Genomic DNA, 16470 nt, shown 5'->3' with positions numbered 1-16470 from the left:
TAAGAAACAAGACTATTATCATACTATTAAGAACAGAAAGAAATAAATAGCAAAGTGGAAATATGCATAAAGCACACACACACATATACATGTTGATGAAAGAAGGCCTTTCCTTCCATGATCTTATATTTCCCTTTGGAAACACATTGATCTTATTCCTAAAAACTACAATGATAAATATTATCACATTCCACTATTATGTTACGTAACACCAGGTGCACATGCAACCATTTCATCATCTTGGGAGCATATCTGTCATAATATCTGTACCACTAAAGTGGGTTGAAGCTGCTTCATGTGGATTTTCAGTTTTTCTGTACTTGATTGCCTGAGATGATGTCTCATTCAAAGAACCACCCCTTTTTCCAGTGCTGTGCCATCTGTATATTCCAGGCTCAGTCAATGCCTTCTCATTAAGATGAACTTCCTTGGAAAGCATTTTCAATACTTGTTTCATGCTTGGTCTATGCTGAGCAGCTGATTGGGTGCAAAATAGAGCCACCACAAGGAACTGATACACCTCACTCTCATCATACTCACTTAGTTCTGAATAAACAAGGTCTAGAAGCCTATTTTCTTCCTTCAGCTTCCAAGCCTGCATGCATGAATGGTGATGAATTAGGAGAAATGAATATATTTCTGCTATTTTTTTATGATCAACAATAATAAAAAAGGTAACATCAATAGACTAAGAAAGACACTGGAGGAAGTTGTTAAGAGAGATCTCATGATAACTAATTTATCTGAAAATCTGATCTTTAAGAGTGCTGAATGGTGTTGCACCATCCATATAACCAACCTCATTAAGTGGGAACTTTTGTTGTTGTTTCATTGTGTTGTGCATTTTGATTTTTTTGGCTAGGCAATGTTTAATATCACACAATGTAATATTTTCTTATCTTTTATTAATTAGATTCTCACATATACCAGCAAAATAATTTAATCAACTCTGTTCAATTGATTATAGGGAGGATTGAGCATCTATACATGCATTAAATCACATTTTGGAAGAGGCTCTATTATACATGAGAAGCCACAAATTTCAACTTCACAATGATAGTCCTATTAGGCTAGGAAAACAAGATGTGATAGTAATGTTGAATAAACTTTAAATGTTAGTTTGTGGGTTTTAAAATTAGAAGTTACTAGAATATTATAGAATGAGGGTTTGGATAGGTGAAAGGTCAAAAGTTGTAAGTGGGTTTTTAATTATGTTGTTAGTGGAATTTTAAGGTCATAATGTAGATCTTTCTAGAAGAGCTTCCTAAAGCCTATAAAAAGGATGCTCTCTCATTTGTAAGATGCACCACAGAAAGAAATACAATAGAGAGAATTACAAGAAGAGTGTTTCTTTTAGAGAGAATTTAAGTGTGAGTGAGTGATTGCTTGTTTTACAATTTTGGTATCAAGAGCCAATGGCGAATGTGACGGGTCAAATACCGCTACCACGGTTAACGAAGGCGACCAAATATGACAATTGGAGCATTCAAATGAAAGCTCTTCTCGGTTCTCAGGATTCATGGAAGGTGGTCGAAGAAGGTTTTGAAGAACCAACAAATACCACGGGTTATACGGCGGCTCAAACCAAGGCGTTGAAAGAGACGCGATCGAAAGATAAGGCAGCTTTGTACATGTTGTATAGAGCTGTTGATGAGGCAATTTTTGAGAAGATTGCTGGTGCGTCCACTTCAAAGGAAGCATGGGACATATTGGAGAAGGTGTTCAAAGGAGCTGACCGAGTTAAGCAAGTGCGTCTACAAACTCTGCGTGGCGAGTTGGAGAACATGAAGATGATGGAGTCAGAAAGTGTATCTAACTACATCACGCGTGTACAGGCTGTGGTGAATCAACTCAACCGAAACGGTGAAACTCTGACCGATGCACGAGTTGTGGAGAAAATTTTGAGAACATTAACAGACAATTTTGAGAGTATTGTGTGCGCGATAGAAGAGTCAAAGGACCTTGCGACGCTCACAGTCGACGAGCTCGCCGGTTCTCTCGAGGCACACGAGCAACGAAAGAAGAAGAAGAAGAAGGAAACACTCGAGCAAACACTTCAAACCAAGGCGTCAATCAAAGACGAAAAGGTACTCTATCATCAAAATTCTCAATATAGAGGGCGTGGTCGTGGAAGTCGTGGAAACGGTCGTGGTGGAAAAGGCAGCAACCATGAAGGGTACTATAAGGAGAAGGAACAGTCGAGCCAACCAAATTGGCGTGGAAGAGGACGTGGTAGAGGAAGAGGCGGCCGATCGAATTATTCCAACATCGAGTGCTACAAATGTCACAAATATGGTCACTATGCGAAGGATTGTAACTCTGACAAATGTTACAATTGTGGTAAAGTGGGGCATTTTGCAAAAGATTGTCGTGCTGATATAAAGATAGAAGAAACAACCAACCTAGCCTTGGAAGTCGAAACAAATGAAGGTGTTCTCTTGATGGCTCAAGATGAAGTCAACATTAACAATGACACTTTGTGGTACCTCGACTCAGAAGCAAGCAACCATATGTGCGGTCACGAGTACCTATTCAAAGATATGCAAAAGATTGAAGATGGTCATGTTTCATTTGGAGATGCATCAAAGGTGGAGGTCAAAGGCCGAGGTACAGTTTGCTACTTACAAAATGATGGCTTAATTGGGTCACTCCAAGATGTTTATTACGTACCAGACCTCAAGATCAATATTTTGAGTATGGGACAACTCACGGAGAAAGGTTACTCGATATTTTTGAAAGATCGGCTACTACACTTGAAGGACAAGAAAGGGCGTTTGGTTGCTCGAATCGAGATGGCAAGAAATCGGATGTACAAGCTGAATTTGAGAAGCATACGAGAAAAATGTTTGCAAGTCAACATAGAAGATAAGGCATCATTGTGGCATCTCCGTTTTGGTCACCTACATCATGGTGGCCTAAAAGAGTTAGCGAAGAAGAATATGGTGCACGGGCTACCCAACATGGACTACGAGGGAAAATTTTGTGAAGAATGTGTGCTCAGCAAGCATGTGAGAACCTCGTTTCCAAAGAAGGCTCAATATTGGGCTAAGCAGCCTCTCGAATTGATTCATACCGACATATGTGGACCAATTACTCCAGAGTCCTTCAGCGGTAAAAGGTATTTCATTACCTTCATTGATGATTTCTCACGGAAAACTTGGGTTTACTTTCTGAAAGAAAAATCCGAGGCATTTGAGATGTTCAAAAAGTTCAAGGTGATGGTGGAGAGGACAACTGATAAACAGATCAAAGTTGTACGATCTGATAGAGGTGGCGAGTATACTTCAACGGCTTTCATGGAGTATTGCGAGGAGCAAGGCATAAGGCGATTTCTAACTGCACCATACACTCCTCAACAAAATGGTGTGGCCGAGAGGAAGAATCGGACCATTCTCGACATGGTTTGATCAATGCTTAAGAGCAAAAAGATGCCAAAGGAATTTTGGGCGGAAGCTGTGCAATGCGCCATCTATGTGCAAAATCGATGTCCACATGTGAAGTTAGATGATCAAACACCACAAGAGGCATGGAGCGAACAAAAGCCAACAGTTTCTCATCTCAAAGTGTTTGGTAGTGTGGCTTATGCACACGTACCAGATCAACGAAGAATGAAGCTCGAAGACAAAAGCAAAAGGTATGTTTTTATTGGGTATGATGAGAAGACAAAAGGGTACAAGCTACTTGATCCAATAAGCAAGAAGGTGACGGTGAGTCGTGATGTGCAAATAAATGAAGCAAGCGAGTGGGATTGGAACAATTCTTCAGAGGTTATGATTGAAGTTGGAGAATCATCACCAACAAGTATAAATTCCGAAACAACCGATGATGAAGATGAACCACGACAACCTAAAATTCGAAGTTTGCATGATTTGTATGATTCGACAAATGAGGTACACCTAGTATGTCTTTTGGCAGATGCTGAAAATATCAGCTTTGAAGAGGCGGTGCGAGACAAGAAGTGGCAAACTGCCATGGATGAGGAGATTAAAACGATTGACCGCAACAACACATGGGAGCTAACAGAATTGCCAGAGGGAAGTCAGTCCATTGGTGTGAAGTGGATATTCAAGAAAAAGATGAATGCTCAAGGCGAGATAGAGAGGTACAAGGCGCGACTCGTTGCGAAGGGATACAAACAAAAGGAGGGAATTGACTACGATGAGGTGTTTGCTCCCGTTGTAAGAATGGAGACAATTCGATTGCTCATTTCCCAAGCGGCTCAATTTAAATGGCCGATATTTCAAATGGATGTCAAGTCGGCATTCTTGAATGGTGTGCTTGAAGAAGAAGTCTACATCGAACAACCACCTGGGTACATGAAAATCGGAGAGGAGAAGAAGGTGCTAAAATTGAAGAAGGCACTTTACGGGTTGAAGCAAGCACCGCGGGCATGCAATACTCGTATCGATACATACTTCAAGGAGAACGGGTTCAAGCAATGTCCTTACGAGCATGCTCTTTACGCAAAGAACAATGGAGGTAACATGATATTTGTTGCTCTTTATGTTGATGATCTCATTTTTATGGGTAACAATAATGAGATGATAGAAGAGTTTAAGGGCACAATGAGACGGGAATTTGAGATGACAGATTTGGGATTGATGAAGTTTTTCCTTGGCTTGGAGGTTAGACAAAAAGAGACGGGTATTTTTGTATCACAGGAGACATATGCAAAAGAGATTTTGAAGAAGTACAAGATGGAAAATTGCAACCCAGTATCAATACCAATGGAACCAGGTGCAAAACTCTCAAAGTTCGATGGAGGAGAACGTGTCGATGCAAGTAGATACCGGAGTTTGGTAGGAAGCCTTCGTTATCTCACATGCACGAGGCCGGATCTTTCATTAAGTGTCGGCATAATAAGTCGATTCATGGAGGAACCAGTTTACTCACATTGGAAGGCGTTGAAGCGAGTCCTACGGTACATCCAAGGTACTGTATCACTTGGATTGTTCTACTCAAAAGCAGAAGATTACAAGTTGGTGGGTTACTCTGACAGTGATTGGTGTGGAGACATAGATGATCGAAAAAGTACATCGGGATATGTATTCTTTATGGGCAACACAGCATTTTCTTGGCTTTCAAAGAAGCAACCGATCATGACGCTATCAACGTGTGAAGCTGAATATGTGGCAGCATCTTGGTGTGTATGTCATGCGATATGGCTGAGAAACTTGTTGAGTAAGATGGAGCTAAAGCAACTAGATGCAACTGTGATTCAAGTTGACAACAAATCAGCAATTGAGTTGGCAAAGAACCCAGTGAACCATGAAAGAAGCAAACACATTGACGTTCGTTTTCACTTTATTCATGATCATGTGAAGAAAGGAAGTGTGGAATTGGTGCATGTGGCAAGTCAAGATCAAGTTGCTGATATCTTCACAAAACCGCTACCGAAAGTCTTTTTCGACAAATACAAGAAGATGATTGGCATGATGGATAGTAGAAACATTTAAGTTTATGGGGGAGTTTTGTTGAATAAACTTTAAATGTTAGTTTGTGGGTTTTAAAATTAGAAGTTACTAGAATATTATAGAATGAGGGTTTGGATAGGTGAAAGGTCAAAAGTTGTAAGTGGGTTTTTAATTATGTTGTTAGTGGGATTTTAAGGTCATAATGTAGATCTTTCTAGAAGAGCTTCCTAAAGCCTATAAAAAGGATGCTCTCTCATTTGTAAGATGTACCACAGAAAGAAATACAATAGAGAAAATTACAAGAAGAGTGTTTCTTTTAGAGAGAATTTAAGTGTGAGTGAGTGATTGCTTGTTTTACAAGTAAAGCTACTACATCCAACTTCTGATGATTTAGTGTTAGTTCAAGAATCCTCACTTTACCTACCCATGCTAAGCAATGATAAAATAAAATGCCCTTAATGACTACGATAATAACTATACTTGATCTGTGCCAAAAACTTCTTAATACAGGATTTGGAGAATTAATATCAAATTTAGCAACATGATCCAGAATGCATTATGTCAACTTATGAAATGATTTGAAGGTTCCTTAAGAAGTTCAACTTATAAAGAGTGGAAGATTCTCATGTATAAATTAAATGATTTTGGAAAGCAAGCCATCAATGAGCTGCTGAGGAACCCTAAAATAAACACTCAGAATTACTGAACAAGTTTATGCTTGAAATGAATCTGATATAAGATAGCTAACAAGATGATAGTCATGGGAAATCTATCAGAAAAAAATCCTGACAAAAAATATCTATCTATAATGTTCCAGAACCTTCTAGAAGTTTGTTACCCCAAAATCTGTGCTTCAAGGTTTCATATAAGGGTTGGATGGCTGGTCCATTGGAAATGATTCAGGACATCCTCCATCTTTCTAGAGGACAAAATCTTCAATTGAAAAAATGTTCTGTTACCAGGGAGACAGCCTCAAAGCCACTGATCTCAAATATTTTTAAATATCCAATAAGAGAAAAAATAGAGAAGAACAAATAGCACCCAGAACTATGTGCTGCTCTGCCCATTCAAAATCCTCTAGTATGCTTCTTGTGAGAAAACACCTTAGAGTGTAAGGCCTTTATTTCACTCGTGTTGTAAAGCCTAGGGGCATAGTTATCAAAATGCTACAGCACATATTAAGATGGCAACTGTAATATGCATACAAATGCTCATTTTTTTTAAAAAAAAGTACCCAATTAGTGACATATTTGTAATAAACAAATAAAATGTCATAGGTTTTACAAAAAAAATACAAGTAAATAACAATAAAAAAGTCAATGAAATAAACAAAAATCAAAAGACTAATCATATTTCAAATACATAACATAATACAAGCATTCAGTAAAAAGTGAGGTTGGGTGAAGCAATGAGGAAAGAATAAAGGAAGTAGAGAGTTTAGAGTTCACACTAGACAAATGAAATGGGAAATGGGTGTTACTAGAAATAACGTTGGAGATGGGTGGGTGTTAGTCAAACAGTATGGATATCAAACAAGGAAAACTGCATACAACTAAGAGTTTTGTAAATTAATGGGTAGGGAAGTTTCAACCTTGTCCCTAAAAATCCCCTAAAACAATGTTGTTGTGAGGGAAAAAATAGGTTTTCCATAAAGCCTCCTTCTAGCTCCAGTTCACAAACTGTGTAGGCTGCTCCACACTGCTATGCTCGTTACTGATAACTATGCTGTTAGGCTGAAATTTCTAACTTCTGTTCTAAATTGTAGGTTAGTAAGTAACCATTGTGCTGAGTGTGTGAACTGGTATACTGTAACTAGGCAGAATAGGCCAAAACTCAAACAATACTTGCTGCTGAGTAGTGAGTAGTGAGTAGTGAGAATCTCACCTCTTGTTGGGGACTGGATGTAAGTTCCAACCTGGCCAAACCAGTATAAAACCAGCTGCACAAGCTCCTTCTCTTTCTATCTTCTTTATTTTAATTGATATTGCTAAGCCTCTGATTTTCTGGGTTTATCAATTACCTGTCTGCTAAAAGTTTTATCAGCATTCTTTGTCAAGTTTCAGTTTTAAGTTTGTTATACAAGATAACGTTTTGTAGGAGTGGAAAGAAATAAGTGAAATATATTTCTGAGATATTTTACAAATGTGATTACAGTCTCTATTTATAGACTGTTTTACAACCTAATTAAAGAAAGAAATAATAGGCAATGAAAGCCAGAAATAATGAGTGTTTAAAGCTGTACAAATCAAATCAAATCACTAACAAATCTGTCCTAATAAATATAAAATAGAATCTGCACTTAATTATAACATAATTCTCCTGATTATGCAACACTCCCCCTCAAGTTGGTGAATGTATATCTATCATTCCCAACTTGCAAGTAAGATCTTCGAATTGTTTTGCGGGAAGTCCCTTAGTAAACATATCTGCCAATTGGAGTCTTGAAGGGATGTACTCAGTGGCTATAAGACCATCATCCAACTTTTCTTTAATAAAGTGTCGGTCTATCTCTACGTGCTTTGTTCGATCATGTTGAACCGGATTGTGTGCAATACTGATAGCGGACTTATTATCACATGCCAAACTCATAGGAGCTTCATATTTTATTTTTAGGTCATCAAGTATGATCTTCATCCATAAGAGTTCACACACCCCTTGAGCCATGGCTCTAAATTCTGCCTCTGCACTTGATCTTGCAACTACATTTTGCTTCTTGCTCCTCCATGTCACCAGATTTCCACCCAAGAACATGCAGTAGCCTGTGGTGGATCTCCTATCAACAATCGATCCTGCATAGTCAGCATCAGTATATACTTTCATGGATAAGTTTTCCCCCTTTTTGAATAGCAATCCTTTTCCTGGAGAGGCTTTTAAGTACTGAATAATTTTATCTACTGCTTGCAAGTGTCTTTCTCTTGGATCATGCATAAATTGACTAACCACACTAACTGCATAGGCTATATCTGGCCTAGTGTGTGAAAGATAAATGAGTTTTCCCACAAGTCTTTGATATTGTGTCTTCTCCACTTTTGGGTTTTCCTCATCATTCCCAATCCTATGATTTTGCTCTATTGGCACTCCAGTGGGCTTACAACCCAACTTACCAATCTCTTTGAGAAGATCAAGGATGTATTTCCTTTGAGAAATAAAGATGCCCTGTCTCGAGTAAGCAACCTCTATCCCAAGGAAGTACTTCAGCTTCCCAAGATCCTTCATTTCAAATTGAGCAGCTAGTCTCTCCCTCAAATTTTGTTTTTCAATCTCATCATCACCTGTAATAATCATATCATCTACATAGACCAAAAGTAGAGTGAGTTTACCATTCTGAGAATGTTTTATAAACAGAGTATGGTCACCTTGGCTTTGTCGGTACCCCAAAGATACCATAGCTTGAGTAAACCTTCCAAACCAAGCACGAGGTGATTGTTTAAGACCATATAGGGCCTTCTTAAGTCTGCACGCCTTATTCCCTTCATTAACAATACCATACCCAGGTGGAATCTCCATGTATACTTCTTCCTCCAAGCTTCCATGCAAGAAGGCATTTTTAACATCAAATTGATGCATTGCCCAACCAAAGTGTGCCGCCAGGGAGAGAATAATCCTGACGGTATTCATTTTTGCCACTGGAGCAAAAGTCTCCTCATAATCGATCCCATAGGTTTGAGTGTACCCTTTTGCAACCAACCTTGCTTTATACCGATCCAGTGTGCCATCAGACTTATACTTAACTGTGTATATCCACCTACAACCCACTGCTTTCTTATCTTTTGGTCTCTCTACAATCTCCCAAGTCTCATTCCTTTCTAACGCGCTCATTTCTTCATTCATGGCTCGAATCCAGTTATCATCTTTTAAGGCTTCTTGTACCGATGTAGGGATTTTGATAGAATCAATAGCTGAAAGAAAACTCTGGTGCTGCATAGAAAGTTTTTCTGTAGACACAAATTGGGATATAGGATATTTGGCACAAGATCTTTTTTCTTTTCTCAAGGCAATAGGTAAATCATTTAGGTTAGGTTCAAAAGCAGTATTTAAGGTGTCCTCAAGAGTCTCACTGGTATGAGTTCTTACCTCCGGTTCAGACAATTGAAGTTGCTGTTCGACCAGGACGGGTTCTTGTTGCCTTCGCTGATATTGTTTTCCAAAATATTTGTCTTCATTATTCTTCTCTGGTAATGATGTTGGTGCAGGGTCTTTGTCATCCTTCCTAAGAACGAAATCCTGTAACAAAGGAAAAGGTGGCAACTCAAGGTCCTCAGCTTCTTGAATACTCTCCCCCTGAAGCTGAGAACTAGGAAAGAAAGACTCTGTTTCATGGAAGGTGACATCTTTGGAAATATAAACTTTACGACTTTGAGGATGATAACATTTGTACCCCTTTTTGTAGGGGGCATAACCGATGAAGACACATTTGATGGCACGAGGATCTAACTTACCCCGATTAGGACTATGAACATGGACAAAAGCAGGACAACCAAAGACACGATTCTGAAGACTATTCAACATGGGAATAGAAGGATAGAATGTGGTCATAACCTGAATAGGAGTAACACCCTCTAGAACCCGAGAGGGTAATCTATTAATCAAATAAGTGGCAGTCAGGACTGCTTCCCCCCAGTAAGATCTAGGAACAGATGTTTGGAAAAGTAAAGCTCGAGTAACCTCAAGGAGATGACGATTTTTCCTTTCAGCAACCCCATTTTGTTGAGGAGTGTCCACACAGGTTAATTCATGAACAACTCCATTTTCCTCAAGGAACTTGGAAAGGTTTTGGTTCACATATTCTCTTCCATTATCAGAACGCAATCTCTTAATTGAACTTTCAAATTGTGTTTGAATCATTCTGTAAAACTTTACAAACAAGTGAAAAACTTCAGACTTATCTTTCATGAGAAATAACCAAGTAACCCGAGTACAATCATCAATAAATGAAACAAACCATTTTGTACCCGAGATATTAGGAATAGGTGAAGGTCCCCATACATCTGAATGAATAAGATCAAAAGGTTTAGAACTTTTATTACCATTGGGAGGAAAAGTTGTCCGATGGTGTTTAGCAAACTGACAAACATCACAATGAAATGACTCAGCAGACACTTTTGTAAATAAAACAGGAAATAAGGACTTTAGGGTACTAAATGGAGGATGACCAAGACGTCTGTGTTGAAGCCATATCTGAGAGGATGACCAAGATTCACGACCTTGCTGAAGATTAGAAGTGTGTGCCTGTAGTCTAGCACCCTTTTTACTTTCTTCATGCTGTAAATAATATAACCCGCCCTGCTCTTTAGCAATTCCAATAGTCTTCCCCGTGACAAGATCCTGAAAAACACAATGGGAAGGGAAAAATACCACTGTACAATTTAAATCTTGGGTAATCTTTTGAATAGACAAGAGGTTATTGGATAGTTTGGGAACATGAAGCACATTTTTTAAAGGAAATGAAGGTTGAAGGTGAATGTTACCACGACCATTAATGGGGGTAGTGGAACCATTAGCAATAGTAATATATGGCTTACCGGATAAAGTAGTGTAGGATGAAAAAGAAGAGGAATGAGGTGTCATATGATCAGTAGCACCAGAGTCTATAATCCAGATATTTTCAGTACTAGAAGCATTAAAGGATAAAAAACTAGAACTCTTACCACTCATAGTAAAGGAACAATAGCTAGATGGCTTACTAAGGGAGTCCATGAGAGTTCAAAACCAACTGAGTTTTTCAGATTGGCAAAATTTGATCCTGTTCACACACACAGGAAAAAAAATCTGCCGGAAAAATTTTCCGGTGGCGGTTTCAGGCGGCCAGCGGCGGTTTCCGGCGAGCAGTGGCAGTTCCGGCGAGCGGTGCAGTTTCCGGCGAGCGACGGCAGTGGTGGTCGTCAATGGTGCAAGGTGGTGGTGGTGGTCAATGGAGAAAGGATAAGGAAAATAGAAAGTTGCAGCAATGAAGGCTGTCCAACAAATAATTGCAGCAATGAAGGCTGTCAAGGAAAATGATTACAGCAATGAAGGCTAAAAAAAAATTTGCGGAAGCAGAGTCTCCTAGATCAGGAGCTCTGATACCAAGTGGAAAGAAATAAGTGAAATATATTTCTGAGATATTTTACAAATGTGATTACAGTCTCTATTTATAGACTGTTTTACAACCTAATTAAAGAAAGAAATAATAGGCAATGAAAGCCAGAAATAATGAGTGTTTAAAGCTGTACAAATCAAATCAAATCACTAACAAATCTGTCCTAATAAATATAAAATAGAATCTGCACTTAATTATAACATAATTCTCCTGATTATGCAACAGTAGGGCTTAATTAAACCCCCTTCTCAAGCATCTACTAGTATTTATGACTTTATTTATCTTTATGTGCTCCTATATATCTTGAAATTGAAGAAGATAAGAGAAGATCCTGGCATGCATTGTATCAAATCAATATTAATCATACTCGAGAATAAACAAAATATACCCATTCCACCAAAACCAAACAGTCCTCTTCAAATGCAGCTTTGCTACTACTTTTCCCACTTATTATTTCAAGCATGAGAATCCCAAAACTATAAACGTCTGCCTTCTTTGTAAGTTGCCCCAGAAGTGCATATTCCGGTGCAAGATATCCCCTGCAACAGAAAAAGGTAAACTGGGTTTAATATTATGGCCAAGTCTCTTATAAAGAATTATCACAATGTAACTATAAAATGAGTGAGATAAGGATAAAATATCTTACGTTTCCATATTACAAAGATGCTAATTTAGCCCAACAAACATAAGAAATTACAGACAGTTACTTTTGGTTTTTCTTTTGCACAGAACAGCTTACTTTTTAGTTTAAGCCTCCCTTCACTGTCCATTCTATTTGCTATCCTACTTTGTGTCAAACATAACATCTCAGCACATATTACTATTGTTCAATAAATTATAGAAATCACATGAGTTTTTCTGTAAAACTTGATAGAACACCAACTGATTGATAAACTAGTCGAATGTAAATCTGAGCACAAAAATCACACTCAGTATAGAAACACAATTGCTGTCCCAGACAAAAGTCTACTACAGAGAATATTCTATGATCACAAAATGAAAATAGTATATTACACTTATTTTTACACTACACCCTACTACCCACATGTTCAATAGTGAAACTGCTCCTAACTTTCTACCCAAAACGTCCAACAAGATAGATATTATTAAACATTATGATAATACACAATCCCTAATAACTCTTCTACTATCAACTATCAGTTCCCATAGTTAATCTCGGTTCAATAGTATTAATATTGTCTACAAATATTCATGAGAAACTATAGAAGTTAAGAATACTGATAATTTTTTCCTTCAAAAATATGTGTCTTGAGATTAACAGTGGTGTTCAGTGAGTACAGAAAGGCTGAAACTTATACAAGCAATTATCAATAGGAAAAATTCTGGCACCAGTTAGATAAATGGAAATATTAATAGATATACTTGTGCTTACACAGTTCCTGCAACTCGAGTACTAACATGGGTGACATTGTCAGGAAAAAGTTTTGCAAGACCAAAATCCCCAATTTTCGGATTAAAGTTCCCATCCAACAATATGTTACTGGCCTTGATGTCCCTGTGAACAATGTTTGGTTGAGTCTCTTCGTGAAGAAAACAAAGACCAGAAGCTGTGCCACGACAAATAGCAGCCCTCTTTGGCCAATCCAGAGAAACATATTTACTTTTTGAACCTGTAAAAATGTTCTCCTTGCGTTAGCATAAATCAATTCATAAATAACCCCTCGATTAGTTTATTTAAGCAGTATTAACAACTATCAAACCCCTAATTATCCATAACCAAACCAAAACAGGGAAGTCACTAAAAATTTTCAAACTAATCAAACTTGTATAAGAATCATATCCAAATATATAGTACTAGTATTTACCAAGCAAAGAGCTTGCAAGGCTATTGTTCTCCATAAACTCATAAACAAGTACTCGATGGCTATCCTCAATACAGCAGCCAATCAGTTCCACAAGATTTGGATGTCGTATATTTGATATTATATCAATTTCTGTCATAAATTCATAAGTTCCTTGTTTAGACTCAACAGAAAGAGACTTGATAGCAACCTGAGTACCATCCCTTAAAACTCCCTGCAAATATTAATGACAACCAGCAGACAAGCATTAGAACAAACAACCAGCAGACAAGCATTAGAACAAACAAAAAAGAAGGAAAATAAAAACTGATAGTCATGACTCTCACCTTGTGGACAACTCCATAACCTCCTCCACCAATTTTGCTTGATGGATGAAAATCTTTTGTTGCTGATCTCAATGAATTAAAGCTAAACTTTTTAGTTGCAACCACTGTTGGATCACAAACATAAACTTAAATAAATCACAGGATTCAAATTTTTCAAAAAGACAGTACAAAGAAATCAAGAATGCAGATTTGGGAAAATATGTCCAAGTCAATTAAGTTAGGACTTGGGGATACTAAAGTGGTTTAAGAGAGATAAATGATAATTCTTCTGGTGTTTGACCTTCAATTAATAATTTTCAGAAATAGATAGATCCTGGTGTGTTATAAACATAGAATCTATCTACAAATTGTGACCATGTTTGCCATTTTGACTCTGCATGGGAGTGAGAACTAAAAAGAAAATAACTATCAATAATTATACCACAAAATGACATCCTAAAACTTAGTTTTTTTTTTAATTTAACACTATTAACAAGCGAAATAATAATAATAATAATAATAATAATAATAATAATAATAATTCAAAACATCATTAACCAGGATCAAGCCTTTTCTTTCTTGGGGGAATTAAATAAAATTATCCAATCAGTACATCAAAATCAATTTTGAAAGCATAAGGTAATTAATAGCAACATCCATCCAATCTTCCACTAGCCATAATTCACTCAAGAACCTGCAACAATTTTATATGATGTTGTCTCCAGGTTCTCAATTGTGGAATATGACAGACAAAAAAGAAAAATCATTCCACAAAAATGCAGTTTCTGCATTAAGAAATCATCCCTTCATTCCTACCAATAAATGGGCAATTGCAACCTTCGTAAGAACACATATGTAGCCCTTTCAGCAGGAAACATATAGAAAGGTGCAAGAGAGAGAAGGATGAACCAGCAGGTATGAATAATGACAATTACAAAGACAACAACCTATTCAATTTGCACAAACAATTGACCCATGCTGCAATTCAAAGCTATACTAGTTTTTAGTACCTTGTTCATGTGGCTGGTTTGCAGGATCATCCCTCCTTCCAAAACAATTCAAAGCATCAAACCAATTACAAAACATGACTATGCCCCGGCTCCAGTCTCCTAAGCTCCCATTAAACCTTCCAACAACATTTGTCCTTCAAATTTATCTCACACATCAACCACCACCAAGGATGAAAACAAGACACTCAAGCCAACTACCTTGGAAAACATAGAAGCAAGTTGGAAACTTGAATACACTGCAGGGGGGGAAGCCTTCACAGCATGGTTTGACTCACTGTTAGACCCAGAATTTTTCAACTGATGGAGGCGTAAAGAGGTTGAAAATGTAAGGTTTTTAGTCTCACACAGAGAAAGGTGACCAAAGCGTTGATAGTTTATTAGAGGTAGGAGTATTGCAGGGTTGGAAGGAACGTGTGAATCCATAAATGCTTAGTAAATAGAAAATGAATGAAGGGTCAAGGAAGCTATCAACGGAGAGAAGGGACAACAAAGATCTAAAGAAGTAGGGGTTAAACTGTGAAAGAGACATGTTACTGTCCTTTTTTTTTTCTTGCTTTCCTATTATTTTTATTTTGTTCCTAAACAATAATGGATTTAATACACGACCGGGGAGAGTGATGTTGTGAATAGACCAAGATTAGATGTTGTGAATAGACCAAGATTATGAGTAACACTCTTTTGTATCCAGATTAGTATTGGATAGATCTGCTATAATCAAATGTGTTTGTTTCCAGTAATTTAAGTAGATTGGCAAACACGGAAAGTCAAAAACTGGTTCATCACTATTGCATGAAGAAAAGCTAAGAAAGTCACATAGGTGGATGAGTTACTTTAGGTATCCTTCATTTTTGTGGACCAAACTAATAAAAACATGTGGTGATAATTCATTATGGAAATCCATTAAAAAAAACACACACAATGATTATATATATATATTTTCTAAATAATTAATTATATAATATATAAACTATTATATGTTATCTTTCAACCTCAAGTTTCATTGAACACTTTCGAGTTCTAAACTTAATTACAATTTTGTCTTTAAAGTATCTTTCACCTTAACTCTTAAGCAATGTGAAATTAAACTATTGAACGTATCATCACAAAATGTTTGATCTCAAGTCTATTGAGATATCATCACTATCAATCACTACATAAGAGGTATTGTCTGTTTTAAAGTTCGGAACTCCGTCACAGTTTTACCCTTAATAGACGTTTCGAAAAATTAAGGAAAGTATTACATAAGTTAACATAAAATATTATATAATATAATATAAAAATAAAATAATATTAAATAAATATTAAATATTAAATAAATTTACATAATAAAAGTATTTAATAATATTATTAATAAAAAAATATTATTAATAATAAAAATATAATTATAATATAATAAAAGTAGATATAATTTTTTATAAGAAAAAGTAAATGTATATAATAATATTTAAAATTTAACTTTAATTTCCTAATCCTAACTCTAATCCTAACCCTAATCTTAACCTATAACTCTAAATCTATCTTTAACCTAACTCTAATCCTAATTCTAACTCTAATCTTAACTTTAATTATGATCTTAATTTTAATTCTAATCATAATCCTAACTCTAATCCTTATTCTTCCTTTAACCCCAACCGTAACCCTGACTCATGCCATAATCATAACTCTAACTACTATCTTATTCCTAACCGCAACCCCAACCTTAGTCCTAAATTTAAATTTGAAATTAAACAAATTATTTTATTCATAATTATTATTATCTTTATAATCATACAATTTTTTCATTAAAACAATACAATTTCAATCACACTCGTTACATCATTCACAAATTTTTATAAACTT

At 36.6% G+C, this 16470-nt stretch overlaps 1 protein-coding gene across 5 annotated transcripts; it reads right to left on the bottom strand.

Annotated features, from left to right (window-relative positions):
- Positions 1–15165, bottom strand: LOC137823380 (putative serine/threonine-protein kinase). 5 transcript variants are annotated; one of them, XM_068628485.1, is made up of 6 exons: positions 14632–15165; positions 13643–13746; positions 13320–13530; positions 12887–13124; positions 11882–12032; positions 1–595 (listed from the first exon to the last, which is right to left on the bottom strand). In XM_068628485.1, the coding sequence occupies exons 1-6, from the start codon at positions 14705–14707 to the stop codon at positions 236–238; spliced, it is 1140 nt and encodes a 379-aa protein (XP_068484586.1). In that variant the 5' UTR covers positions 14708–15165; the 3' UTR covers positions 1–235. The 5 variants fall into 5 exon arrangements, 1 of the variants encoding a protein (XP_068484586.1); XR_011083119.1 differs by lacking the exons at positions 11882–12032; positions 12887–13124; positions 13320–13530; positions 13643–13746; positions 14632–15165 and adding exons at positions 7006–7127; positions 7299–11859 and having other exon boundaries at positions 489–595; XR_011083118.1 differs by lacking the exons at positions 11882–12032; positions 12887–13124; positions 13320–13530; positions 13643–13746; positions 14632–15165 and adding exons at positions 6235–6347; positions 7299–11859 and having other exon boundaries at positions 489–595.
- Positions 15166–16470: the final 1305 nt, after the last annotated feature.

This window comes from Phaseolus vulgaris, chromosome 8 (genome assembly GCF_000499845.2).
Source record: "Phaseolus vulgaris cultivar G19833 chromosome 8, P. vulgaris v2.0, whole genome shotgun sequence".
In the NCBI taxonomy this organism is placed as follows: Eukaryota; Viridiplantae; Streptophyta; class Magnoliopsida; order Fabales; family Fabaceae; genus Phaseolus; species Phaseolus vulgaris.
The sequence above is the reverse complement of the archived record's forward strand: the minus strand, read 5'-3'. Positions and strand labels throughout refer to the sequence as shown.